At 42.8% G+C, this 27359-nt stretch overlaps 1 protein-coding gene across 4 annotated transcripts in view; it reads left to right on the top strand.

The window, feature by feature from the left end:
- Positions 1-27359, top strand: part of KIAA1549L (KIAA1549 like) — a 126066-nt gene that overhangs the window by 51913 nt on the left and 46794 nt on the right. For 3 of the 4 annotated variants that reach the window (XM_033061476.2, XM_033061477.1, XM_033061478.1), the window contains exons 2-11: positions 2804-3136; positions 5894-6511; positions 7651-7763; positions 9197-9416; positions 11235-11368; positions 13325-13487; positions 15850-15909; positions 17323-17474; positions 18924-19095; positions 22227-22390. In XM_033061476.2, coding sequence (XP_032917367.1) covers positions 2804-3136; positions 5894-6511; positions 7651-7763; positions 9197-9416; positions 11235-11368; positions 13325-13487; positions 15850-15909; positions 17323-17474; positions 18924-19095; positions 22227-22390 — 2129 coding nt within the window. The remainder of the gene's footprint in view (positions 1-2803; positions 3137-5893; positions 6512-7650; positions 7764-9196; positions 9417-11234; positions 11369-13324; positions 13488-15849; positions 15910-17322; positions 17475-18923; positions 19096-22226; positions 22391-27359) is intronic. The other variant, XM_033061479.2, reaches the window with a different exon arrangement.

Raw genomic sequence — 27359 nt, 5'->3', positions numbered from 1 at the left:
TTGACAGATGTAGAAGGGAAATATTTTCCTGTCTGCCCTTTTTTCCATTATACAGTCATGATTTGCACAGTTTTTGATAGGGAGCTGTAGTGGTTGATGCCATCCTAACAATTCTCAAGCAAAGATTTTGTCCTTCAGTGTAAACTCCATGTATTGTGTCTGTCTGGTTACTATCAGGATGTTGAATTTGTGGCAGTTTGCAAAAAATACTGACAGTCAGTATCTTTCCATAGGCACAGAATAAAAGAAAATCTGCTGCAGTGAAATGCCAGCATCATAGATAGGTTGCAGAATATTGTATAATTTTCTTAATGCTTCAGTAACTTGGGAGCTTTACTTCATTAAGGGGCATGAACAGAGAAACTGGCAATTTGTAGGGAATGGAAGGAACAAGAACTGAAGGACTGGAATTAAGCAGTGGCTAGAGGATATTTTTATTTGGTGTTTCATCTTCTTTGCACTATTTGAACTCTTCTTCACTTCTTGTCAGCATCACTGCTTTTTCCAGGTTTATGTTGTCTCTGCTCATAATCGTTCTCATTAAACCAACGTGTGAAGAAATGTATGAGGAATGGTGCAATATGTGAGAGGATTGATGTTGACAAGTTTTGCTGTTTTAGGAAAGAAGAAAACATTGACTTGCTTAATTCCCCTTTAGGACTTGTGCTAGACTAGTTCTAGGACTAAGTGCTAGAAGAAATCCCATGTGAAGAACTTTGCAGTCACTTTTCAGTTCTGAGTTGAAACAAGACACTTAGAAGTTGGGTAATGATGACTTTACCCAAAGAGAGATTGAGCTGCAGTTTGCCTAAAGCTTGGCAAAGCACATCAGCTAGTTCTTAATATCAGGCATGTGCTTGAATCCATTCTAGCTGAGCAAAATTAATCTTGTCTTCTTTCCTACCTGTTGTTAAAAATCTGCCAGACTCACAAGGAAGGAAAAGCCACCAAAACACAGTCTAGAACACAATGTGCCTTCCAGCATAGGGTGGAGCATTAGGATGTCAGAAACCAGGCCACACCACTCTCCAGTCCCCTGATGGCACATAGCAGCCATGGCCCAAATACAGGAGAGTCCCTTCTGTGCTGCAAACCTCTCCTGGTGGGTCAAACTCCCTGGGTTCTCACATTGCCATTGGTAGCCCTGTGGCTGCCTCCTTTTGCTTTTCTCCAGATCACTTGTGTGCATCTGTGTCAGGTGAAAGGCCTGGGCACTTCTTTGGTTGCTTGGAGGGCAGAGCTCTGTTCTGTTGCCCATTCTGGAGCTGCTTCCTGAAACCAAATTGCTTCCGGAGATTATATTTATTCTTGCATCACAATGATGGAGATAATAATGGCCCTTTTCCACCATGGCTTAATAAAACTCAAATGCAGGCATAAAATGGAAGATCTCTCATTGGTTTGGGTTTTCCTTTTTGGTTTTCCTGTGGGTTTTTTTTTGTTTTTTTTTTGGTTTGTTTTTGTTTTTGTTTTTTGTGTGTGTGTGTGTAATTTTTTTTTAAGAGAGAGAAAATGCTGAACATAATTCCAGCACATTCCTGTGGGGTGCACACAGGAACCTGAAGGAGCTGGTCTAATAATCTGCTGTGGCCTGTGCATATGGATGATGGGTGGTGTAGGAACTTAGGAGGAAAGAAAACTGTAGAAAGAAAGAAACTTAGCTTTAAATAGGTGTAACATGGCCCATTTTCCTCCCTTGTGCCGTGAGGCCTCCTGCTGCTGGCTCCTGCCCATGTGGGCTGATCCCAGTTGATGCTGCTGGTTCTGCTGTCCCTTGGGGTCATGGGTGGCTGGAGCCAATGTCCAGCCCATTTTATGTGTCTTCCACACCCTTATGCCCTTGTCTGATCCAGATGTGCTGCAGCTGGAGGCCAGGATTTGGGTCTGTGTTTTCCCTCTGCTTGGCTATGCAAGGGGACACAGATTGGCGTGGTACCCAGTGCCAGGACTGAGTTTTGATCTATTGTCTTGATGTGAGGGAAAAGAAAAAAACAAACCCCACCACCTTAAATTTTACTCTTGAGTGAATCCCAATCTTTAAATTAGTACAAATGTGAGCGTTCCCATTCTGTGATTTTAGAATAACTGTAATCATTTCAAGAAAACAAAGCCTGGGGACACTGTGGTGCTGAATGCAGAGTAAACTGGTGTTTGAAATGATGTGTTGTGCATCTGCACATGTCAAAAAGAGAGTTTAATATCCTAATTTGTTTTGGATCTTGCCCCCCTCTCCCCTTGTTCATCCCTGTTTTATTTTCTTCCTTTTGTGCCCGTAATTGCGCACGTTATTGGAGCTGGCAGGATGAGCACCTCCAGATGCATCCTGCAGGAGCACAGCCAGGGCTGACTCTATTCCCATGGCAGACTGCATGCCAGGGCAGTGAAGCTTGCTTCTCAAAACCCATACCCCTTCTGCACTGCTTCCAAACCCAGCTCCTCACACAATATTTTGACACAGGGTGACTCGTGGTAAGCTCAAGAGCTGTCCCAGGGTTAAGAATCTGTCTTTTAGTTTGTTGAGACATCCCTGGCAAAAGTAGGATTTTGGAATAGTATAACCTAGGCAGCTTTCCTTATTCTGTTAGTTGAGGGGTTTTAAATCTGTTGTGTTGAACCTTTTACTGGGTTTCACGTTTGGGATTTTTTTTTTGGGGTAAACTTTCTCCGAATTTTTATGCACTCTGAAAACAACAACAAAAACTTCTGCTTGTTTTACCAAACTTGATGCATTTTGTGTTGGGATTTGTAGCAACAACTCTTCATTTTGGGGAAGAATATGCTCATTTTAGTTATTATTTTGCAGGTATGAGGCAACAGCATATCAGTGATGCTCCTTCTACAGGAAGTTTTCCTAATTGGAGATCTATACTATCACCAACACGGCCTTCCACGGAAACTAAGACTCCCTCAGTAGCTGACATTTCTCTGGGGCAGACTTTGGAGAATGCAGACTTGCTTCAGATGATCAGGACAACGCTGACTGGAGCACGTGCCAGGACTTTGGAGCAGATGCACCTGTCACCCTCCCTCTATCAGGGCAGTGGGAACAGTGCACCCCAGGATGCTGCTGAGGTCTCAGCCGAGTCCCCTCTGAGGCCATCCTCTCCAGATGCAGATGACACAGCTGCTCTAACAGGTTTGCCTCAGCTTGGTATGTTTGCCACACTGCCCACCACACCACCAGGGACACATCTGAGCACAGCTGTGCCATCCCAGCCAGTGCCATTAGAAAACACCCTCCATTTCCAAATAGAGCACATCAGGATCTGGCATGCTTGCTGTTCTTCCATCACCATCATTCTCCTCATTGGTAATTCAGTCACCTCATGCCATTAACTTTTCTAAACCAGCTGTGCTGCCCATCCAAGTGCCTTTGCCTGCAGATCCTGAAGGTTTCTTCAGCACAGATTCAGCTAGCCCACAGGTTAGTGAAAGCAGGAATAGTGCTCTAAGCACGGTGCATTCCAGTGTGGTGAACCACAGAGAGGGTCCCAACTTGTTCATGCTTTTCATTGGATCAACAACAATGCATTTCACAGAGTTAGTGGGAAAAGGGTTTCCTTTGGAATTGACCTCTCTGTCATCTGTATACTCTGATATTCCTGGGTCAAAAATGCATCAGCCTCCCCTGACAGTAACTTCCAAAAGTTTGTCACAATTCCTTAATGAGAGAGTGTATAATATCTCTTCTGCTGGAGCCATTTAGGGCAGCACTGACTGGCAGAATGAGTGGTACCACTCGTCTGTCACCCTCAGTTTTTCAGGATAAAGCAGAGGTTCCTACGTCAGTCTTCCATGCTGCAGGTACTCCACATCTAATGCTGCCAGTGAGTCACCCCCAGTCCTTCACAGCACTGACTAATTGCACTACAGGCTCTAACCCTGCACCTTTCATGTCACCAGCCTCCCAGAGCCTGGCTGAGGTCTCCAGCTCAGCACAGAGCACGTCCTCCCTTTCCCTGCCATTATCACTCATCCCAGATGCAAAGCACACCCGCAGTGCAGCGCTGCCAGCACGAGAATTTAGAAACAAAACAGATTTTCTCTTTAGAAATGCAACACACTCCTCTCCAGCAAGCCCAAGGTCTCCCTTGCTAACTGAGACAAACGAGGTGTTTACTGGGGCAGCACACACAGCCAGTTCCAGTCCCAGAGTGGCAGCAGCCAGCCAGGACAGGCTGCAAATCCCTCCTGCTGCTGCCTCTGAATCAGACTTGTGCACAAGGCCTGGCTGATGGAACTTAGCAGGCAAACAGCATCAGACTCCCAGCTGCTTCTGCCCTGCTCTCCCAAATCCTGGTGGCTTTCCTGTGGCAAGGACAGCTCAACAGCCTTTCACAAGAGCAAAGATGTCCATGAACTTTAACACTAATAATGTTCTGCGTTATGGAACTCAGCTGTCCAAAGTTTCTCCAGATATCCAAGCCTGGACACGCCTCATAGGATCAAGGATACTACACACTCTTTTGGAGATGGCCATGAAGACTCTTGATGTAGCTGCAGTGTCACTAATTACTTCCAGTGTCTTTCAAAACCTGAACCTGCTGCCACAAATACTTCTGCCACTACTGTTTTTGCGACTGCACATTCTGCATCTGGAGGTGCAGGAAGTTCAGATGCAACTGTAAATGAAGACAGAAAGACAAAGTACCCACTCTTGAGACCCCACTTGCAGAATATTCATCTCCAAGAGCTTTAAATCATTCAACCTTTGGTCAGACTTTGCATTCAGTTGATAAAAAACCACTTGCCAATGTCATGCCTCCAGCGTGGGGTACGCTGCCATCACTTGTTTCCCTGACAACAGTGATGGGCAGCCACAGTTCTGGCACGTCAGGATTTTGAATGCAGACTCTGAAAGCAATTTAGATCCTGTCAGCCTTCCTGAAGTGGTAACTTCAGCTTCTACGTGGACCAATAAAGCATTTGCTGTCTGCAGCTGGCATTAGCATTCCTTCGGTAAAACCTCCAGTCCAAATGGAAATAAGGGAACTTGCTCCAAGTACTTTTCCATTAGAAGATGAGTACCATGCACCACACTGGGTTGTGTCAAGTCTGCAAAACAAAATTAGTACAAATCAGCAGCCCCTCTTCTCCACCCCTTCAGCAAGCTATGCATATACATTGTATAGTCAAAACATTTCAAATTTACCCTTTGCTGAAAAGAATAACTTTTCAGAATTTGATGTAGGTGCATTTGCACTGAAAACATCTCCTGTTCAGTATTCATCCATTGCTACTGCATTGACAATGCCTCTGCAAAAAAGCATGGAAACACAGCTAAAAACATTGCTGATTTCCTCAACATTTCCTGTTGGAGATGTTCCTAGCAGCATACATGAGAAAGCCCCTCTCCATTTAAATGTGCTCCTGTTAATGCTGCAGGTGCTTTCCCCAGCTCTCTAGAATCCCAAACAAGTGATGCTGGAAGGATTACTGTCTGAAGCATTAGGCACAGCACTGGTGTTGGCTTTTCAGCTCCCTGACAGCTTGAGTGCTTCAGCCCCAAACAGAAGCAGTGCCACCCTCAGCACACTGCCAGCCCAGTCCCCCTTCCCTGTAGCCAAGCCTTCTGGCTCAGCTCTCTTGAATAGTTTTGTCTGAGAAGACACTGGTTCTGGGAGTTTTCCAGAATTTGCAGACTCCCTGGTTATTTGGTTATGGCTGATGAATATCCAGCCTCTTTCAGTGGGGAGGAGTGGGACACAAGTGCTACAAGTCATAGTCTAGCTCTCAGTAACATATCTAATGAAGCTGCCAAGGGCATCCCATTGCAAACCCCTACCGCCAGTGCTCTGCAGTCAAGTCATCATAACTTCTATCCATGCATCACCAACACAGATAGAGTCTCCTTTTTTGCCAACAACCAACTTTACCCATTCTGTTCTTACAGTGTTATCTGGAGTATCTTCTGGTGCAATACCTACAGTAGAAACTTCAGAAGCAAAACCACTAACAAGAAAATCATCTCCAGCTTCACCAGTGCCAGCTTCTTCCTTCTTTTCTCTAGGCACTGAAAACACACCTTTGCCATCTGTGATGGCTCTAAGCACACCGATACCGACACTAACAAAAAACATCACTGCCACTAGACTGACATCGGATCTGAGCTCGCTAGGAACACAGGCAGATTTTCCTTTTGCAACGAGGAACACGCCTGCCTCACCTCTGGACACGCCAGCTCTGCCCATAACCCCCAAGAGCAGCACGGCCACAGCTTCCACACTCGCACCCACAACCCACGCACCGAGGCAGATAGAGACAGCAGCAGGCACTGACAGCCACGAGTTCCCGAGATCAGACACCACCCAAAGGCCAACCCCATCCCCACTGACAATGACAGCAGCTTTGACATCTATTACAGCGTCAGCGAAAACACCTAGGCTTGTCCCTTCTGCAGTGGAGCCCAGCCCTGCTCCTCCCGGCACCACGGCAGCAGCCGCCTTCGCCAACATGACGGCAGCTCCCTCCCTGGATTGCCGCCTCTCCGCCAACATGATGGTGAAAACAGGTGCGTGCAGCCAGCCCTGCCTCTGCTCAAGGGCTCTCCTGCTCCCTGAGGGGTGTGGGAAACACACCCCGGTGTCAAGGGATGTGGGGCAGCAGGGGTTGATCTGAGCCGCATGGGTGCGAGCGGGGATGTTGGATGGGAACGGCGTTGGCTTTGCTCGTGGCCTGGGTTTTAACGTGAATGTGACAAATGAAGTAGTGAGATCTAGTGGTGTGAAGTTCAGGGGTCACTGCAGGACTACCTGTGTGGAGGGACAGCCCCAGACAGGAATGGTTTGGTGCCCGCACACTTCAAAATGGGAGGATTTTGAGTTTTCTATGTGAACAGTGCTACTTCTGGCTCTGGCTGTGTTCTCCTTAGCTGTAAGAGCTCTAAACCCAAGTGACCTGGAGAAGAACCTTGCCCAGGCTTTTCATGGACTGCTTGTGGCAGCACAGCACCAGAACATGTGTGTGTCTTGGAGATATAAAGAATAGCTAAAGAGAAAAGAGTCTGTGACCTTGCATGATACAGGCTGCAGTGAAATAAGCAGCTTTTGGACCTAATGTGTGTTTGTTAGCTGCTGAATATCCCCATCAGTAGTGTGATGAGTACAACAGCTATTTCTAAAGATAGAAGGAGCATGTGTACAGTTTATGACTGAAAGTACTCAAGCACAGCTATAAAAGTCTTCCTGCAAATTACAAGGGAAAAAGAAGAGGATAGCAATAGGTTTATTAAAGAAAGCATACAGATGCTTCCTAAACAGAAAATAATCGTAACAGTGGAGCAGCAGATTTCTTTTACATAGCTGTGGCCATGAGGATGAGAAACTCTGGCTCAGCCTCCTGGGAATGCTGTGCCAGCCTGTCCTCAGGCAGAGAGTGTCTTTGCCTGGCAAAGACTTGCTGCTGCTGCTAAAGAAATTGCATTTGTTAGACCTTGCTCTGGAAATATGGAAACAATGGGCTATTGCCATGGGATGAATAGGGAATTCAGGAGCTGCTGAGCCCCTCAGTTCTTGTCTTTGGAGCTGCTGCTAATCCAGGCTGCAGCTTTGATAATCCCTGCACAGCCAGCTCGATGTAAAACAATTAAAGAAAGCAAAGAGGAGCATGGTGATGTCTCAAACCACCCCTGTGGCTTTTGTTGCTCCACAGTTCTGTTTCTGAACACCAGGAGGATGATGATCAGCAATGCCTTCAGGGAGAGTGTGAGAAAAGGCCTCAACCAGGTGCTGAGACAAGCTTTCAACCAGAATGTCAGCGCTCAGGTAGGTGTGCTGGGCTTGCCAGGCTTGATTTCACCAAAACAGCTCTCCCACCAAAGAACTGCAGCTGGCTGCAGCTCCAGTGCTGCCTCTGGATGCAGGAAGCCTCTTGGAAAGGAGCACTGAGATTTTCCTATGGAGAGCAGCCAAGGTGGCACCCACTCTGGTCTCTAAAAATATAAGGAATACTCCAAAGCTTTTAGCAGTTAATTTGATGAAGAAGAAGAGAGAGATGCAAGCTTCTTTTTGGTGTGCTCTGGGAAATGTCTAGTGACAGCATTTTCCTCTTCCCCCTGCAGCTCAGGAGTGACTTCTGCTCAGGGGCAGCTGGGTGCTGCTGTGCTCAGCCTGGATCAATGGCCAGAGCAATGGGATGTCACCTCTGCCAGCTCCCTCCCTGCTTGGAAAACCCAGCACCTGACAGGTGCAATTTCACAGGGACAACAATCCCGAGCAGGGAGAGAGCCTGTTTTATTGAAAATAACTGGAGGTGATGTGTTCATCACTTCACAGCTAAATTGCATGAACCTCTGCACTGCTGTGTGTGAGAGCAGGCTCAGGTGGGCTGCCAGGGCCCTTTTCCTTGGAGCACAGCTTCCCTCAGTCTGGGATTTGTGTGGGGTCCATGGCTGTTAGGAGTCTATATATTTATCAGGCACTCACCAAGCCTCTGGGAAACAAAAAAGCATTTTTTCTTGAAACAGAGGTCGTCAAGTTGACTTCGGTGCTGATGCTTTATTGCTGCAAGTGTGGAGGGTGTCAGCTGGTTTGGGAATTGCGTGCTCCTTGGCAGCAGCAATAAAAACTGCCAGGTTTAGTCCCCTGCCTTTTTGCAAACTTGAGGGGAGCTGCCTTCTAACACAGGAAACCAGCTAAAACTTAGTGAGGAGGACCAGTTCCAGGGCTAAAACTTTTTTGGAAAATACAGAATTTGGAGGTAAAACTCAGCTCATGTTTTGACTCACAGTGTGTTCATTCCTGTGGTTTGGCATTTCCACTTGTATAGGTCCATCCATAGATTTAACTATCTTGGACAGCACAGGAGATAAGAGATAGCCCAATCAAATATTGGAAACTTGTCTTTCAAAAATCTGTCTGCAAACCTGCAATGGCAGAAACACGCTGTGAATTTAGGCATGGAGTAGGAGCTGGAAGCTCTCTGTTTTTCCATGCATATGTAAAATGTTCCAGTATCTGTGCATGAATGAAGGTTTGCAGTCCTGCACCCCTTCATACTGCATGAGCTGAGCCTAAAACTCTCTGAGCAGTTCTGCTAATACCATGTCTGGTATGGCACTAGCTGATCCCACAGGGTGTGTAAGGGATTACAGGAAAAAACCCTGCAAGGGGCACACACTCAGGGTGAGAAACCCCACCAAACAGTGGCTGAACTGCAAGCAAAATTATAAAAAACCGTGATTCCCTGTGTGTTTTAGGTTGAAGTGCTGGAGCAGTCGAGCAACCTCACGGTTGGCTACTATGTCAAATGGGGCAGAATGGTTTTCACACCAGCTGCTGTCACAGAAAGGCTGCTGGCCTATGGCATTGGCAATGCCACAGCAGACATGAGGCAGCACGTGCCACACCTGCAGGCACTGGTGGCCCTGGCCCTGCCCTGGCAGCCCCTGCCTGCCTACCACTTCCAGCTGAAGACAGGTGAGTGAGGATTGTCCTGCCTGGGCTGGGATGGACACCCTGTTTGGGCTGGGATACCCTGTTTGGGCTGGGATACCTGCCTGGAATACCCTCTTTGGGCTGGGATACCCTGATTGGGCTGGGATAGGCTGTCTGGGCTGGGATACTCTACCTGAGCTGGGATACCTGCCTGGGATACCCTGCCTGGGCTGGGATATCCTGACTGGGCTGGGATACTCTGACTGGACTGGGATATCCTGTCTGGGCTGGGGTAGGCTGTCTGGGATACCTGCCTAGGCTGGGATACCCTTTTTGGGCTGGGATAGCCTGCCTGAGCTGAGATGCCCTGACTGGGCTGGGATACATGCCTGGGAAACTCTGCTTGGGCTGGCATATCCTGCATGGGCTGGGATACCTGTCTGGGATACCCTGCTTGGACTGGGATACTTGCCTGGGAAAACCTGTCTGGGATATCCTGTCTGGACTGGGATATCTTGCCTGGACTGGGATTCCCTGATTGGGCTGGGATACCTGCCTGGGATCCCTGTCTGATCTGGGTGTGTGGCCATGGATCAGTGCCCAGGGGCTCTCTGGGGCACTGCTGCTTGGGTTCAGGTGCTGCTTTCCTTTGGGAACCCCTGTCCTTCCCAGTGCTCTGCTGCCAGGGCCTGGACACTGCTGTGGCAGTGATGCCTTAGGGTTTCAGCTTCTGTATTTTCCACGTATTTGTAATCCTGCAATTCTTGAGTGCATAACTCTAAACTCCATACAGAGTGTTAGCTGCTGTTCTCCCAGTTTGGTCAGGCACAAAAATTCCTCTCTAGCCTGGGAATCAAGGACACTTCACTGCCTCAGGCCCCAGAAATGTAAACAAAGTGAGTTGGGGGAGAGCAGACTTGGGGTAAATGACTTCATTACCTGAAGATGTAATTGGGAGATTAACCCCCAATATGCAAATGGACCAAACTTATAAAAGTGTGAAAACCCCTGACCTGTTGTCCATTTCTGGCGTGTAGGCCCTGGGGGGCTTTGTCTGCCCCAAATGTACCTGAAGGCTCTCTAATCAATATTAGATAATAAATAAAAAATAAATATTAGACAATAAATAAATAAATATTTGATAATAAATAAATAAATATTAGATATTAAATAAAGAAATGTTAGATAATAAATAAATAAATATTAGGTAATAAATAAATATTAGATAATAAATAAATAAATGAATGAATGAAAACTGCTTTTTAGTCCCTTAATTTGGTCTGGTCTCTTTTTTTAGGTTGTCCCAAAAAGGGAGGTGACAGCAAACATCTGTACAGAGTAGTTGCAGGGCACTGTAAACTAGGAGAGGGCAGAGTGCTCTGAAAAAGATGTGTTAAATAAATATAATAAATAAATAAATATTTCTCATGTGTGCTTACAGTGTTTGTATACACATGGCAGTTGAAGTTAAGTACATTTTTCCTAGAGTGAAAATAAACCAGAATGATATTGAATTATGATTGATTATATTTTGCAGCACCAAATGACCTGCAAGATTTAAGATTGTAACTTGTCTTTTGGAATGACTTTGCTTACTGCCTGGCTCTGAGCAAGTACATGCACAGTGAGCAGGCCCTACCATCTTATATATCATTGCAGAAGCAATCTCCATTTGTTTGTGGAAAGTATCAGCTCTAATAATGCAATTTAATTCCCACATTTTGTCTTAATTAAGGCTAATTTAGTGCAGATCCTGAAGTGGCATTATTTTCACCTGCTTAATGTGTAAATTGATAATTGTGTTCTTGGTGCTGCAATGAAGAATACTTTGTACACATGCTAATGCCTTCGTTTTTCCAGAGCTGCAGTTTGTGGGTCAAACAGACAATATTCAGTCATGCAAATTTGTCCAGACCATGGAACAGCGGCTCCAGAGAGCATTTCAGGATGCTGAAAGGAAGGTCCTAAACACCAGCAACAACTTAACTGTTCAGGTACAGTGCTGAGTGCTTTGCCAGTGCCTGTTGCCAAACCCTCCTGGTTATCCTTTGCCATGGGTATGTTTTTATTCCAACACAGTGCCTTTGCTTGCCACTGTGGAAAGAAGTTTGTGTTTTCATCTGCAAAAAGATTGTTTTATGCATTGCAGGAAAACCTATAAATGCATGATTTATAGAAGGCTGTTGCTCCTCATGAATTGGAGTTTTGCTGTTTGCAGTTCAGTCATATAAATGAAATTCCAAGTATAAAAACACAGTCTGCCAGATTTATGTCTTTAGTGAACATGTTATTCTGACACATTAGTTGCTTTCAGTGAGGCTATTCAGGTATAAAGATGAAATAATGGAATAGATTTCTTTCCCTTGGTATGCATTTCAGTTTCATACTCACAGGCACAAATTCACCACCAAGGGCCTGATTTTTGCACACCTTTTCAATAGCTGGACCTGTGGCACTGAGGGCAACTTCATGGTGGCTAATTTGCTTGTGGTGGAAGTGGAAGATGTCACAAAGCACCTAAGCAATTTTGGAAGGAGCCCTAGAAGAAGGTAGTGGCTATTTTTGTGGGTATTGCCAATTTAAAAAAAAGATAGGATGGAGGTCCTGGAGGCAACATGTAAGCTGGGAAGCAAGAGGCTCAGGGGAGTGATCTTCATGATCAATTTTTCTGAAGTTATACCAGTATCATGCAAAAGACTAAGTCAGTGCAACAAAACACTGTGTGAGGGCTTTAGATGAATTGAAAACTGGGGAACAGTTCTGGAGCATGCAGAGCCAGTTCAGAAAAGGCATTGCTGCCCTAGGAGAGGAGAGGTGAGTAAAAGGCATGAAGCATCTTCCATGCAAGGAGAAATTAAATTTGCCTTGGTTCTCCAGCCATGAGGGCTGTAGTGAGTCAGGAGTGGTCACTTGGAGATTCCCATAACAGAACCACTCAAATTTAAATAAAAGAAGCATCCTTTCAAACACTGTGTGATAAAGATATCCAGATGCAACTAGAGAAAAAAATATGGAAATGACAAAAAACATTTGGCCAAAGATACAGAATAAAAAGTCATCAACCCTTTTTTAAACTCAGGCATGATTTATGGCTCTGACAAAGCTGTAGGCTAATCTTACACTGTTGAAAACCATTTATTCCTCTTGTCCTGTGCTAATTCTCCAACCCTCTGCTCCAGCCATTGGCTAGGTGGATCTTGGTCTGACCTTAGACTCTCCTGATACTTTTTTTAATACCATGATTTTTTCTTTTAACTTGGTGATCCAATCCATAAAAATGGGGTATTTAAATAACATTAATGAATACTGTCAGGCCTACCTATCAGTAGCCAAATAACCCCATTCCCCTTGCCCCTGGGCATAAGTTTTCCAAGAAAATATGTGGGTTTTGTTCCTGATATTTCAGAATCTCATCCAGTACTTGCCAAATGGAATTGGTCCTCAAAATGTAGTATTCAAATTTGGGCTCACGAAGAGATTGGCACTGAGCTAGAGTGGGGAGGAGAGCAAGGATTCTTATAGTGATAGGAACAGAAAGACATTCTATCCCTTAATTTCATATGGAAAATGTGTGGGTCTAGAAACCAACAGTAGGAAGGCAGCAGATACAGCAAGATAAACAGGACAATTTCTCTGCATCAAGCACTGGGTGATTTTTCTGCTAAGAATCCTCTCCCTCATCCCACATTTCCTGTTAAAAACAGGAGAAAACATTTTCAGTCCTGACTGCACCATTTATTTCTGCCTGCTGCTGTCCTCCAGGAGCCCTGTGAGTGCTAAAGCAGGGATTAAAGTATCACACAAGTAGAGTTGAATGAGATGATGAGATGTAGCTAATCCATTCTTCAGGTTAACATTTCCTCAGTTTCTTTGCACTGCCTTGGTGTTTTAAATTTTTTTTTTAATGAGCTGAACCACAGCAACACATTATTTTTTTGCCTCTGTTTCAGATTTTGAACACCTCCAATGTCTCCCAAGCTGTCACTCTGTTTTATGTGGTGAAAAATCAAAGCACAACTCTAAATGGCACCATTTCCAGCAACCTTCTTAATCAGCTGTCAGCTGAGCTGGTGGGTTTCTACCTCACCTACCCACCTCTCACCATTGCTGAATGTAAGTATGTGCTTCCCAGCATCAAGATTAGCCAGCACCAGAATTTGGCTTTGTTGTCAAGCTCAGGGTAGCTTTTCTAGCTACTTTTAAGACTGTATTTTGTTAAAAAAAAAGGGGGGGGAGGGGATTAGATGACTATTTTTAATTATTTATGGGTTCAGTGTTTATTTTGGCTGCTAGCAACACTGGCAAAAAAAACTAAGGAAAACCAGATATAATTAAATAATAAAATAATTAATAAAATTTAAAAAACCCTGTATCCTCAGTTTACATGTGTTCTGAGCACTTTGGCATCAATAGTTTTCTTGCATTCCAGTTGCTATGAGAGCTCTGAGGTACAATTGTGTGGGCAGCCTATGTGGTGCTCTCTGACTCGGCGTGCTAATTTCTTTAAAATTATTAAGGGGACAAGGCACCTGATTATGGGGATTTCTGTTTAATCTGCTTGTTAATGTGATGTGTGAAATTAAGCTCACTACAGACTGGAGTTCTGTGTTTGCTGGGAGTGAGAAGAGACAGGGACATGCTGGGTGCATCAGTGTAGAGGCAGACTCTTGGAAAGCACTGAGGAAAACAAAAATTTTTTTCTTTTTCTTTTTTTTTTTGGTCAGTCCATTTTGGTTGCAAACAGCCCAACAGCAGGGAAATGACATGGTGCAATTCCTCATTTTGCACAGTAAGCTTTCTGAGCTTTTCTTTTCACAGCTAACTTAGGGGACTGTGCAAATCTTTGGGAAAGGAGGTTTATGTGCTGTTCTTGAGGCACTACCTATCAAATTATGATGTTTCAAAACAAATGAGTGACACTGCCCTCTAAGTTCTTGCACTGTGTTGGTGCACTTTGGAATTAGAGTTTCCATCACAGGGTAGGAGACACATCTCAAGGTGGGCTTGTGTTTTCATGGACTTTTTCCACAGGTAAAGGGAGGCAGAGAGAGAGGCTGCGATAAAGGGTGTGGTCATGGACCTGGAAGGGATGTCCCCATTCCTCATCAGCCAGGCTCCTTTCTGATGGCTGCTGGATGCCCTGTGCCCAGGACACGTCTTCATGGGCCATCCAGGAGCACAAGGAGCAAGCAGGAGGAAGTTTTGATGGAGAGGGCTGTGGTGCCTCTCACAAAGGCAGTACAGGATATTCTTGGTAGTCAGGAGCCATTTGTTACACAGCCAGTCCTGTGTGGTACTGCAGCTCTCTGCTGATCCCCACACATGATGAACAGAGCTGATAAAGTCTTTAGCTAGTGTTTCTTTAACAACTAATGGCTTATATTTCATTTTGGAGCTCTTGGTTTTAATCCCAGTGCAGCAGCTGTGCTGCAAACTCATGAATTTAATGCGCGCGCAGTGTTTACGGCTCCAGACTGATAGTGTGTCTGGAAAATGTTTCCTTTGAAGAGTGTTTGATGCTTATTCGTGTGGCAGTGTAGTTGTCTCAGTTTATCAAACAAATATTGAGGTTGTTCTCCAAGCATGTTATTTCCCAGTAGGCTCCTCCAGAGCCGCTGCAGTCTGTGGTGGAAACGCTCAGCTCAGGGCACGCTGTGAAATGCTCCTCAGAAGCAGCTACTGTGCATAATCAAACCCTTTACAATGTTTACTATTCTGAACCACTTTGGGGTTTAAAAATCAAGGTGACTCAGTAGCAGCCTATCAACGAGCAGAGCATGGATGTTTTCTGAATTAAGTTCCTGGCATTAATCTGTTGAGCAAACTCTGAGCTGTGTAGTGAATCAGCAGCATGTTGAGCTTTACAGCCTAGTGCACTTTGGAGATGGAGGAGCTAACAAAAGGCATCACAACAGCAGATATCAGTTTCTCACAGATGCAGACACATATGGGTAGTAATGCCTTAAACTGTGCTCAGTGAGAGGGCACCACACTGCAAGGTGTGCTCACAGTTTTGTTAGTCTCACTTGCAATCCATGTGGAGTCTGATCCTGGTAGATTTTCATATTGTTTTAGGCTAAAACTGTGGTCTGGGCTATACAGGGATTAATCACAGAACCATCATGGAATCTCATCTGGTTTTCTGCAGTGGAGAAAGCAGCAGAGATGAATGCAACACCTATTACTTATTCTTCTTGGTTCTGGGCATTTCTGGGCTTCATCCCAGACTCTGTCCCAGCCAGTGTTTTGGCAACAGGAGATATATGTTCTACTTTGTATGGCAGTGCTGCTTCTGATTACACTTGGTGCTCTTTTTCAGACAGAAGAGAAATTGTAGCCCTGAAAATGGTGCTGTAGATCTCCTCTTGGGCCATAGTTCAATTTTATTTATTGCTGTCCAGGTAGCCAGTTTTGGGATGCATGATGTGTAAGATGTTGGAATGTTATGACATAATTTAATCTTCTATTTTTAAAGCTTTGGAGTATCCAAACCTTGATGTCTCGGAATCAACTAGAGACTACTGGGTGATAACAGGTACTTTCTAATGTCCTTCCCTCCTCCAGGCACTCCAGGTAGTAATGTTTAGTGCTCATTTATATGAGCACAGTAATTTTACACAGAAATAAGTGGCTGCCCACTGAACCTGCCTTCAGCTGGGCAAATGTACTTAGAGTCACTCTGGGGCATAAGTTATTGCTCATCTTGAGCAGTGACATCTCCAGCGACCAACACCCACCTCAGAATTTGTAGCACTTTGGTGGAAACAATTCTGAGAAAATAGACCTTTTTTTTTTTTTTTTGTCTCCTTTATTAAACCCTGGGACATGGATTTAAATCTGAAATCAAAAAAGGCACGTAGACATAACCCAGGAACAAAGGTGAAGCTGTAACACCAAGGAACTTTATGATTTTCTGACTGTCTGCGTGTCTTTTGCATCTTCCACTTGAAGCTCTTAGACTTCAAAATTCTTCTTTTATCAAGTCATTTCACAGGTGCCACATTCTCATGCACAATCATTTTTGACTTCAGAAATTATAACTCGGCAAGAAAGAGACCCTTCCCTCAGACATCTTTGAGTGATACCAAATTCTTTCTAGTTGGTGTGTCTGCACCTGGAATTGTTTAATGCTCAGGAGAGCAAGAGCAAAGGGCTCGGACATGAAATAGACTCGGCACCACTTTCATCTTTTCATAAATTTGGAATAAAACATAATTTTATGCAGAGATTATGATCCTCTGAAGGGAGTGGTGCAGCTCCTCCCAGTATGGACCCTGTGAACCTGATACTCCATTTCTCACCTCTGTGCACTTGCTGGGATGGATTATTACAGATATTACAATGGAAAACCTGTTTTCAAAAAGATCCTGGTGGTCCCAGGAGACTTTTTTGAAATACTACTGAAAAAAACATACATATGTATCAATTGAATCAGCATGTCATATGACTTTTTTGGAACTTTAGAATCCAGTGTCTTTTAAATCTTGCATTCCTTTATACTTCAGATGCCTTCATTTATGCTTCAGAAATGTTTATTCATGTTTCAGTGCTCTCAAACAGCATATTTTGTTTGAGGCTGTACAAAATCCAAACTTCAGAGTTCAAATCCTCAGGATAGAAACTGGTTAAGAGGAGGATATGGCAATAAGCAGCTCTCAAATAGGTTTGAACCTGATTTTTACATTGAAGATCAAAAGAGTAGATGCTCCTCTGAACCACTTTGGTAAACTGAAAGCGTAAAAAGGGTATTTTGAGGTTTTTACTCTGTGAAACATCATTGATATTGTCTGAGATGAAATCAGACGTGTTATATCCCCACAGGGCATTACTGAGAGGGGATAAGTGTCCAGGAATTATTGTTTTAGCCTGCACCTCCCTGTCCCAAACCATTCCACTCTACTTGTCTGTGCATGAAGGGCTGATACGTGTTTCTCCTCCTTTCCCACAGTCATCCAAGGGGTGGACATTGCCCTGCTGGGGCTGAACAACCAGAGCTTTGCCAGGCTGATGGAGCAGCGCCTGGCCCCACTGTTCATGATGTCCCACCAGCAGGGAAGGCGATTCCGCCGCGCCACCACCGTGGGCAGCTACACCGTGCAGGTGCTCCAGGAAACGCTTTGCCCTGCTTCATTTCCTCTGAAAGATGTGTCTAACTCAATGTCTGGGCTGAAATTCCCTGTGTTTCTCATGGGTGTCAAAGCAGGGAGGGCAGAATGGCCGGCGCTGCTGATCGCGCCTTTTTCTGCAGCCTGTCATCCCTGAGAAATCATCATTAGTTAATCAGTGTTCATAAATATTTTCTCTCTGGTTGCCATGAGGATTGGTACAAAGTACATATTTTAGCGTATTCAGCATAATGAAGAGTTCCAAGTTTTTTCCTTCATGATAAAAGTTTCCTAGGTAACTCAAACCTAGCTTCCTTTTTTTTCCTTTTTGTTAAAAAAAAATTAAGAAGCAGCCTTTATTTATATAGGGTTAGTCATCCAATCATGTGGCCCCAGATCATGTTATGAAGTGGAGACTTCAGACCTGAGTAATTTATTAATCATCTTTCTCTTATTTACAGCATTTTACATTCAGTATTTTGAACTGATCATATTTTGTTTTCTCACCAATTAAGCCAACTGATGCTACGATGCTATTAAAAATGTTCTTCTTCAATCTTCAAAAATTAGTTATTTAAAAAAAATTATGTTTTTCAATAATTGTTTGTTGTAAGGTATAAACCCAAGTTATTGCCTTTCCCATTTGCCCACAGTTCTTTGTTTACAATACAGTTCTTTGTATTGAACTATATACAAAACAGTTCTTTGTATTGTTCCTCTGAAAGAATTTAAAAGAAGGAATACATTTTACTTGCCAAAAGTAAATTTTGTTAAAAATTCAGACCATAACGTAATGGAGAAGAATAAAAAAACTCCTTTTTCTCCTCATCATTAGAAATGTTTGACATTTTCTCCACTCTCAGGAAAGATACAGGTACATTGGAAAAATTCTGCCAGTGTTCTGCAGAATGAAATGGAAAAAGCATAATTCCTTTGTTATCAACCTGGGACAAAAAAATAATGAGTATAGAAGTGAAATGTGAGGCTGATTTTCATCTGCAATATGCTAGTAGAGTTTTCAGTATTAGAACAGATTATAAAATTTTCCACTTTGCAGAGGACTGTAATGTCCAGAAATTTGATCCTTTCCTCATTACTGCATGCTTTTAGTGTAGGGTTTTACCTTAGGATTACGTTTAAATTTTTTTTTTAAGGAAAATTTTAGTAAATTCTGTGTCTGACTGGTTTAATAGCCTGGGCTCTGAAGGGCAGAAGCTCTGATCCTATGAAAATATTTGCATGGAGCTTATGCTTGTAGGAGGTCTTGAAGGGGTTCCCTGTGGGAACTGCCTCCAAAATAGTTCTTGGAAAGTTTTGTAGTGGTGTAACATGAACACACTTTATTTATCTTTATTTATCTTTATTTATCTTTATTTATCTTTATTTATCTTTATTTATCTTTATTTATCTTTATTTATTTTATTTTATTTTATTTCCCTTAAAGATGGTAAAAATTCAACGTATTCCAGGACCCAAGGAGCCAGCTGAGCTGACATATTACACTTTATACAACGGGAAGCCTTTGCTGGGCACTGCAGCTGCCAAAATTTTGAGTACAGTTGACTCCCAGAGGATGGCCTTGACACTGGGCTATGTCATCCAAGTCCAAGCTGATCGTAAGAGTCCTTTTGAAAATTCCATGCTTCGTCATTGTTTTATTCCATGAACTCAACACTATGGAAAGTCAGAATTAATTCTGGCACCACAGACTAATGATGACTGGGGGAAAGTTGCTATTCATATAACATGGCCAAAAAACGTAAAATGTCGTGGCTATTAAGATGTCCCTTATTTTTGACTTGATCAAAATTTTGTAGATTCTTTCTATCTCAAAGGGGTTATTAATTTTTTTGATAATTATTTTCACCAAGAAAACTACATGGTAGTTAAAGATATTGTTTTGACACAAATCAGAAAAGTGAAGTTGCAAAGAGCTACTTGTGCATATGGGCAGTTTTCAGATTCAAGATATGATAGTATCATTCAGAATAACATGGCCAAAAATAATCCATTCTTGAAAACTAAAGTGTTTTCAAATTTCATCAGTTACTGAGTGATTGTGGACACAGATTTCCTTCAATTTTTAAATTTAGCTATTCCTATATACTTGGTCCATAGTCATAAACCTGTGGTGAAGCTTGGAGAGTTTTTTCATGCACCTAACTACTCAGTGTACAAATCCATGCCTTTTCCCAACTGGATTTCTCCACTTTGCCAAAGTGTTTCTTTAGGAGGAATCAAAATTATACAGTGGACTTTTACACTGGATCTCCTTACTGGTGAAACAGCACATAAAATGGGTGAACCTGGTGCAGTTATACCTGCCTGGAGGAGCAGTGAAATTACTGAAATAATTATGTGAAACGGTGACAGGAAAAGAAGAGACCACTCTAATAAGTAATTTATATATCATCCATAAACATAGGATTGGCTAAGGAGACTGAAATATGATATAATTTCCAGAGAATGCACCATGTACTGTGCCTGACCCTTGACTTGATCATGGTCTGCTACTGACCTTAACTCAGCTGAACCCAAGGACCTCCATTCCATGAATTCCAGCATTTAAATTCCAAGTAATTTTGTTTTCCATGAGAACATTTCTTTAATGTATTTTTTGCTGAAGAAGATATAGATATAGCAGTTTCCCAGCTCTTTGTGCAGCGATGTGATTTATATTTATGCAGGTTTTTAGGCAATTATGGAATCTGCTGCTCATCATCTAACTTTGTATTTCCATGGTCTGATAAGGCAGCCTTATTCATCTGTAGATTTTCATACCAACCACATATGCATAGAACACTGTAAAATAGAATATAGAGAAATTGAAATTGTGACCTGAGGTACCTGAGATTCTGAAGGTAGAGTATTTGAAAAGTAGGAAGTAATTCCATCTCTATACCTTATTATGGAAAAAAACCAATTTCTTTCCTTTTGGACACGGTTATTTGTAGTCTGTCTTTGTATTGCCACAGAAAATGCTTTGTGTGGATTTCATTTTTTGCTCATTATAATTTCTGTTCTAGAAGAATGAAGAGTTCTGTCCCAAAATACTGTAAGAAAAGACACGTACCCTCGGGAGCTCACGGCTGGGTTAGATGAGACAGACAAATAATAACACAAAAAATGGATGTTCCTGTGTTATGAGCCAGAGACTCAGTTGCAGCAGAAAGAAAGGCTTGTTTCAAATTCCACTGAAGTCTTACTGAGTTGGATGAACCATGGGTTGACTTCAGGTCATACTGGAGACTGGTAACTGAAAGATGTAAACTAGGACTCCTAAATGTCTATCCTATCAGCCTATAAGGTCATAATTTCCTCTGCATCCCTTAGAAGGGATAAATATAATTGTTCAACCATTGTTTGCTGCTTCCACAGCAGCAGTCTATAATTAGTTTCTGTTATTTGTTAAAATTCAGATTCCCTTTCCTTCCCCACAGCTCTTTCGTCCCTGAAGTAAATGTCAAAGTCAATAGTTAAGAATTCTGAGTCTGTTGAAAAGTGAACCCTGGACATCTCCAGCCTGGCCTTTTTGCAACCTTGTGCTCAAGCTCTGACCTTAATGGTGCTGTTCCTACCCCACCCCACAAACTTCACCAGCTTTGCAAGAAGTTGCAAATCTACAGAGAAAACAGGCTCAGGCTCCAGCCAGGCTTTCAGAGGGAGCACAAAAGTTCCTAATGACTGCTGCAGAACAAGCTGGTTTGCATCTGAGGGCTGATCCTGAGAGATGCTGAGTGCCTCTGACAGCTCATAAGCTCAATGACATTTGAAAGCACTGGTCCCCCAGGAAATGGGAACGGCTTCTCTGTGCTGGTGCTCTCACAATTGCCTGCCCACACCAGCAACCAGTGCCACAGCTAAATAAACAGGGATATCATGGGGAACTCCACTAAATATTTCACTACAGCAAAGTTCAGCATTATAAGGAGGTTCTCTGGTTGTTTTTCCAGAAAGGAATGAAATTAAATGAGAGAACTGGGAATGTGCCACAGGAGGGTCTTTTATGTGGGAACAAGTTGAAGGTTCACACTAAGAGAGATTATTCTGAAGAAATGGAATCTCAAATGTTTTTGCATCGCTGCATTTCTGAAATGTACCCTTTTCCTGGTGCCATCATTAATATATCTGCAAGTAGCTCTTTCCAACCTCATTATTTCCACTCCCTTAGAAATGATGAATTCTTTCTGACCTTTAACTATGATAAATTCTTTCTAGAGCACAAGAGAAGCATCTTCTTATTGCCTTATTGATGTTGATAATAATTATTTTAGCTAGTTTCATTGTTTTTTATAAAGCTCTGCCAGTTGGCTCCTGCTAAGCCAGCCAATCTTTGACACCATGTACAGACTCTATGTGTGTCCTTTGAACACACATGCTGTGCTACTTTGCTCTAGGCTGGGTTTGTGTTCGAAAAATAGTTAAGGATGCACTACATGCACCTTTGTTTGTTTGTGGTGTAAATGAGCCATTGGAGTGATAGATGGCATCTATCCTGACTTTGGAGTTGATGTCTGCTTTTGCATATGACATAAAACTAAGAGAAGAGAGCCCAGGGATTTGTGAATTCAACAGTGCTGTTGATTTTTCCCTTTTTTCCCCCTGGTGAAGTGATACAAGAGCTGTTGTTTTTATGTATAGAAAGCTGGATTACTTCCAGTGCTTTTATACTAACTTCTACATGGTGACCACTGCAGGCTGGGAGCAGCAGTGAAGCTTACTAATGCTGGTGTGCTTTTTTCTGCAGCTGTGGTGAAGAACCCCCCAAACAACCTGTGGATCATTGCAGCTGTGCTGGCTCCCATCGCCGTGGTCACCGTCATCATCATCATCATCACGGCGGTGCTGTGCAGGAAGAACAAGAACGACTTCAAACCAGACACCATGATGAACCTGCCCCAGAGAGCCAAGGTCAGTGGCCCAGCTCTTCATCCAAAAGCCTGCTGTGAGTCTTGGATAGATGCAGTTGAAGTTTGAAATTGGAAGGGTTGTTGCCCGCAGTCTGGACCAGCACATCTGCAGGAGCTCAGAATCCTGAGCTGTTCCTGCCTGCTGAAGGTGGGAATGTCTGAAGTTTGGCAGCAATTCAGACCTGGCCCTAACCAAGGCTCTCTCTCCTCTATTCTCCTCCAGAATAGCCAGTCTTTGAATTTTTTTCTCCTACTGCTTTTCTTATTTTAGGTGTTCTAGACTTCCTAATTCATTAATGCGTATTGCTGACTGAGTTTGAACAATTGTGTTTTTCTTAAAGTTACAAATGCACTTCCAGTTGGATCCTCTGACGGAAACCTGTCACAGAATTCTGTTTCATCTCCATAGTGAAAAAATCTGCCCTCTCAATGCTGCTGTTCAATGGCTCTTGATCAGGTCCACCCAAAAATAGGAGTTTTTAGCCTATGGAGCCTGTGTGTAAGTCAGGCTGTTCCTTTGCCCTTTTTAGTTGGCTTTTTTCTCCACTCTTATGAGATTGAGATGATGAATTTTTTCTTTGGTTTCTTAATGCTACAGACAGCAGGATTATTGAGATTTCAGCTCTGTTGCTTCTGCTGAAAAATGTAGCTTGGAAGAAGAGTTGAAGGAAGGCATGATGCATTTGACAGCTCTTTTCTCCTTATCTTAGGTTCGTTGCAGATGGGTGCAGCTGGTGCCAGTTGGAAACCAGACATTTGTATCAAAAATGATGCAGAAAAGACATTTCCATTCTGGTTCCAATGTGCTTGTCTATTTATCCACTATTATCCATCCAGTGTTAAGAATAGACCTGCAAAAGTGAAACACACAATATCACAAACACAGATAAGAATTAATATCACTGCAGTGCTATTAGATGCCCCATTGAAAATGCAAATTGTGCTTTATTTGGGGCTGTTGCAAATGCTATGCACCATTTGATTCTTTTTATGTATAATCTCAGTCCCAGCTAAAGAAAAAAAAAAAAAGACAAAACTTATACATTGTTTTGAACTGCCCATCATTATGGGATGCTTTCCAGCTGAAGAAAGTTGCTATTAAAAAAAGAACAACAAACTAACCTACTGCTGGTTGAGGCTAAAAGAAAAACAGGAAAAAACTTGAGAGTATTTTCGTATTTTAATCCATTGTTTTCCTTCCCAAAAGAAAGACAAAATTGGATTTTTAACCTTCCAGATTTAATCAGGCTGTGAGACACAGACTCAGGTTAAAACCTGTTCAGTCAGGTCCCGTTTGCATCAGATGGGAGCTGGATCTGCAATTGCTGGAGCAAAACAATTGGTGCTGAGCTGCCAGCACCCACACCAGAGTCCTTGGAGGAGCTTTTCCTGCAGGCTGGCTCTCCTTGCAGCTGGAGTGCAGGAGGTACTTTCCAGAGTGCATTTCCCCTTTCTGGTTTATTTTGAGACTCCATAAAATTTAATTGAATTCATTATCTGAAAAGTGACGCATTTCCAAATGACAGCTGAATTGCTTTCCGTTTAGTTTCACAGTGGTGGCTCCATCAGAAAGGTTCTGCCAGGGTGAGTCTGGAGTTTAGGTTGGTGTAGGACTGGAGAAGATAAATCCTGCAGGGTTCTGCCAGGTTGAGTCTGGAGTTTAGGTTGGTGTAGGACTGGGGAAGATAAATCCTGCAGGGGACTGGGATGGACTGGTTTGGTCACTCCTGATTTCAGCAACTTTAATTAAAATAAGGCTAAGAAACATGTTTGCAGAAGATAATGAAAGAAGGTCATTTTGAAAAGAAGAGTTTAATTTTAAATTCCAGCGTTAGGGCCAGTGGCAATTGCTTGAACTGTAATTGCCATATTTCATGCAGTTTGGGAGTACAAACGAGCACATGTCACATTTAAAATGAGTCTGTTGTATCTCATGGCTGGGGAAGGAGCCTGAGACTGCTGATTAATGCTGACTCTGCTGGAGAGGAGTCACACTGGAGTGATTTGTAGTTTAAGCAGCAGTTTTAGCATTTTGCTTCTGTGCATCCGAGATGTGCCGTAGAACCACCGGAGCGAATTTGCGATGCTTTTTGAACATCCAGCGGTAGGGAGGAGAGGAGGATCCGAGGGGATCCCTGCCTGCTGGCATCTCTGGTGTGTTTTTTCCCTTTGTTTGGGCTGCAGAAGCCCTGCTCCAAGGGGGCTGCTGCTGCATTCCTGCGGGAGGGAGCTGCCACATCCCGCATCCTGCATCCTGCGGGCACGGACACAGCGCCGGGGGAATGGCACATCCAGCACCAAATATCCTGGAATATCCGTGTGCAGCAGCAGGAGGTGATGAGGGGATGGAGCAGAGCAGCAGGGCTGCTGCCTGAGCCTGGGAATTAAGGTGTGACTTTTGTGTCGTGGCAGGCTGAAGGGTAAATAAATGGAGTTTGCAGAATGACCTCTCGCACGCAGCGCAGTTTGTAGGATGTCCCTTAGGAATTGTGTTGCTGTTCTGAGTTGCCTCAGCAGTCAGGGACATCTGGATGCAGTTGCAGGGGAAAGGAAAATTGAAAAATACCTTTTTTTTTTTTTTTTTTTCCTCTCTCTAGCTGTAAAATGAAAGAAGTATAAATTCAAATGGGTGAAATTCTGATGGGATTTTACTTTAATGTTATTTTAATGCTGTTTTTATTTTAAGCAACTGTTTTTGCTTTGGTGTTAACTTTTGCCTCCCTTGCTTTCTAATTCACAGCATGCTTTTTAAAAGTCATTTGTCCTCTCAGCTTATTTTTTTTTTTAGACTATGAAAGAATAAGTTTGCAGGTAAAGAGAGTTAAGATCTGTAGTCTAAGACGCACAAGCAGAAGCAAGTGCTGCAGGCCATGGGAAAACAAGCCTTATCAGTTTGATAAAGGGCACAGAGAAAAAGTCAGTGAAAGTGTACCTGGGTGTACAAATACAGGCGAGAAGCTTCTTTGTCTCCTTTCTTTCTTTCTTTCTTTCTTTCTTTCTTTTTCTTTCTTTCTTTCTTTCTTTCTTTCTTTCTTTCCTTTCTTTCTTTCTTTCTTTCTTTCTTTCTTTCTTTCTTTCTTTCTTTCTTTCTTTCTTTCTTTCTTTCTTTCTTTCTTTCTTTCCCTCTTTCTTTCCCTCTTTCTTTCCCTCTTTCTTTCCCTCTTTCTTTCCCTCTTTCTCTCTCTCTTTTCCTTCCTTTATTTATTTTTTTTAACATCTTTAGTGTCTTTTCCATGATCATTACAAGGGAAAAGAGTCCCACAAACAACTGTCTGTACTCAGTCTGCCCTTCACCAGGCAGTGTAATCAGTGTTCTCTCTCTCTCCATGTATTGTTTCCAAAGCAATATTAGAATCTCAGCCCTTCAGTCCCTGTCAGTATTTTGGATCTACTGGGCATTTGCAGTGTTTCAGCAGTGCCTGATCGTGATTTAGCCTTGCCAGTTCCCTCCAGGGGTGGCAGAGCCATCTGCTCCTGTGGGCTTTTACAGAGCAGGGATCCAAGAGCAAATTTTATTTAATGCAATATGTCTGCTGATGAGGATGACTTTCTCAGCTCTCCTTTTATTGCAGTTTGTTGCTGGACATGGTGGTAAGTAGAACTCTGATTAAAATAATCCTTCATTTTCTTCCTGTGGCAGATCTGAGCTGGGACACTGCAGAATTCTTTAGTAATTCTCATGTCCTGCTGTTTCTGGTTTGGTTTGTTTTTTGTTTGGAGAGGGGTTTTTTGTTTGTTGTTTTTTAAATTTAATTTTATTTTCATTTTTTAATAAGATATGAAATCGAAACATATTTTACTCTTTCAAAGGCATGGAGGGAAAAATAACAGATTTAATCACCTCTTCTCCCTTGTTACCTTTTCTCAGAATATCTAGGGGTGTATTAACTGACACTATATATTTATAGTGAAATTGAAAAACATTATTTTAGTTACCAGGATTATTATGTAGGATGTTGTGCAGTATTTGTTCCCATCCTTGTTTGCTGCCTCTGTAGCTCATTTGGTGGCTGTTTTGTGGTACCCTGCTTGCCAGGGAGGGGTGATGGTGAATTGGCATTTCTCTGACATATTGCAAGTTCCATGGGGGTGATTTTGGAGCTGTCTGCTCTCCCTTATCAGCATTAGCCTGCTCCTTAATGCACTGAAGCTTCTTATCAGAGGAAGGCTGAAGTATGGAAACACATTAGGAACCATTAGTCTGAACAGGAGTTTGGGAATGCCATGCAGGTCCACGTAAAGAAAAAGCATTTTTTATGTTTCCAAAGTGAAAAACAGCCCCATTCTCCTCAGACTGAGATCACCTGTGAAATGTATCTGAATTTAGAGCTGCAGCCCAGATTTAGTAAGGGGCACAACAAGAGAAAATGTTTTTCAGAGCTCGTCCTTTTTCTGTGCCAACAGCAATTTTTTTTTCTCCTGCTGATTTTCTTTTAGAACTAAACTATTCAATGATGACATGACAGAAACTTGGAGTGACTAATCAGTCATGAATTAATTCCAAAGTATTTCCCAAAGTATGAGTGAGATTTAAAATCACCACTTTCTCAATTTTGAAGTATTTTGTGTCCTTTCTTAGCATTTTGTCAATAGCCTTTTTACTTCAGGAAGAGCAACCTTCCTGGTTTTGGTAATTTAGTTTTATTTAATGTAACAAGAACACATTTTCCAGAGGTGGTCAGGAATTTCTCCGAGTGATTTATTTTTCATATTTCTTTTTCCAACAGATAATGTGGGTTAGTTTTGTCTTGTGGTTTGGTTTTTTTTTTTCCTCCTCTCTTTTCCTTCCAATTGCAAATGCAGTCTGGAAAGTTAAGTTTTGTTTAAATGTTTAATTTTTCCACTGAGAGAATCCACCTTTCCTTGGCTGCTTTGCCCAGAAGGTGTGTGTTAGTTCTGCTGGGCAAGAACTGCCTTGCTGCAAGGCTCTGGTGAAATGCCACTTCCCAAGAGAAACAAGTGAAGTCAGG

Source organism: Catharus ustulatus, chromosome 6, assembly GCF_009819885.2.
Source record: "Catharus ustulatus isolate bCatUst1 chromosome 6, bCatUst1.pri.v2, whole genome shotgun sequence".
Classification (NCBI taxonomy): Eukaryota; Metazoa; Chordata; class Aves; order Passeriformes; family Turdidae; genus Catharus; species Catharus ustulatus.
The sequence above is the reverse complement of the archived record's forward strand: the minus strand, read 5'-3'. Positions and strand labels throughout refer to the sequence as shown.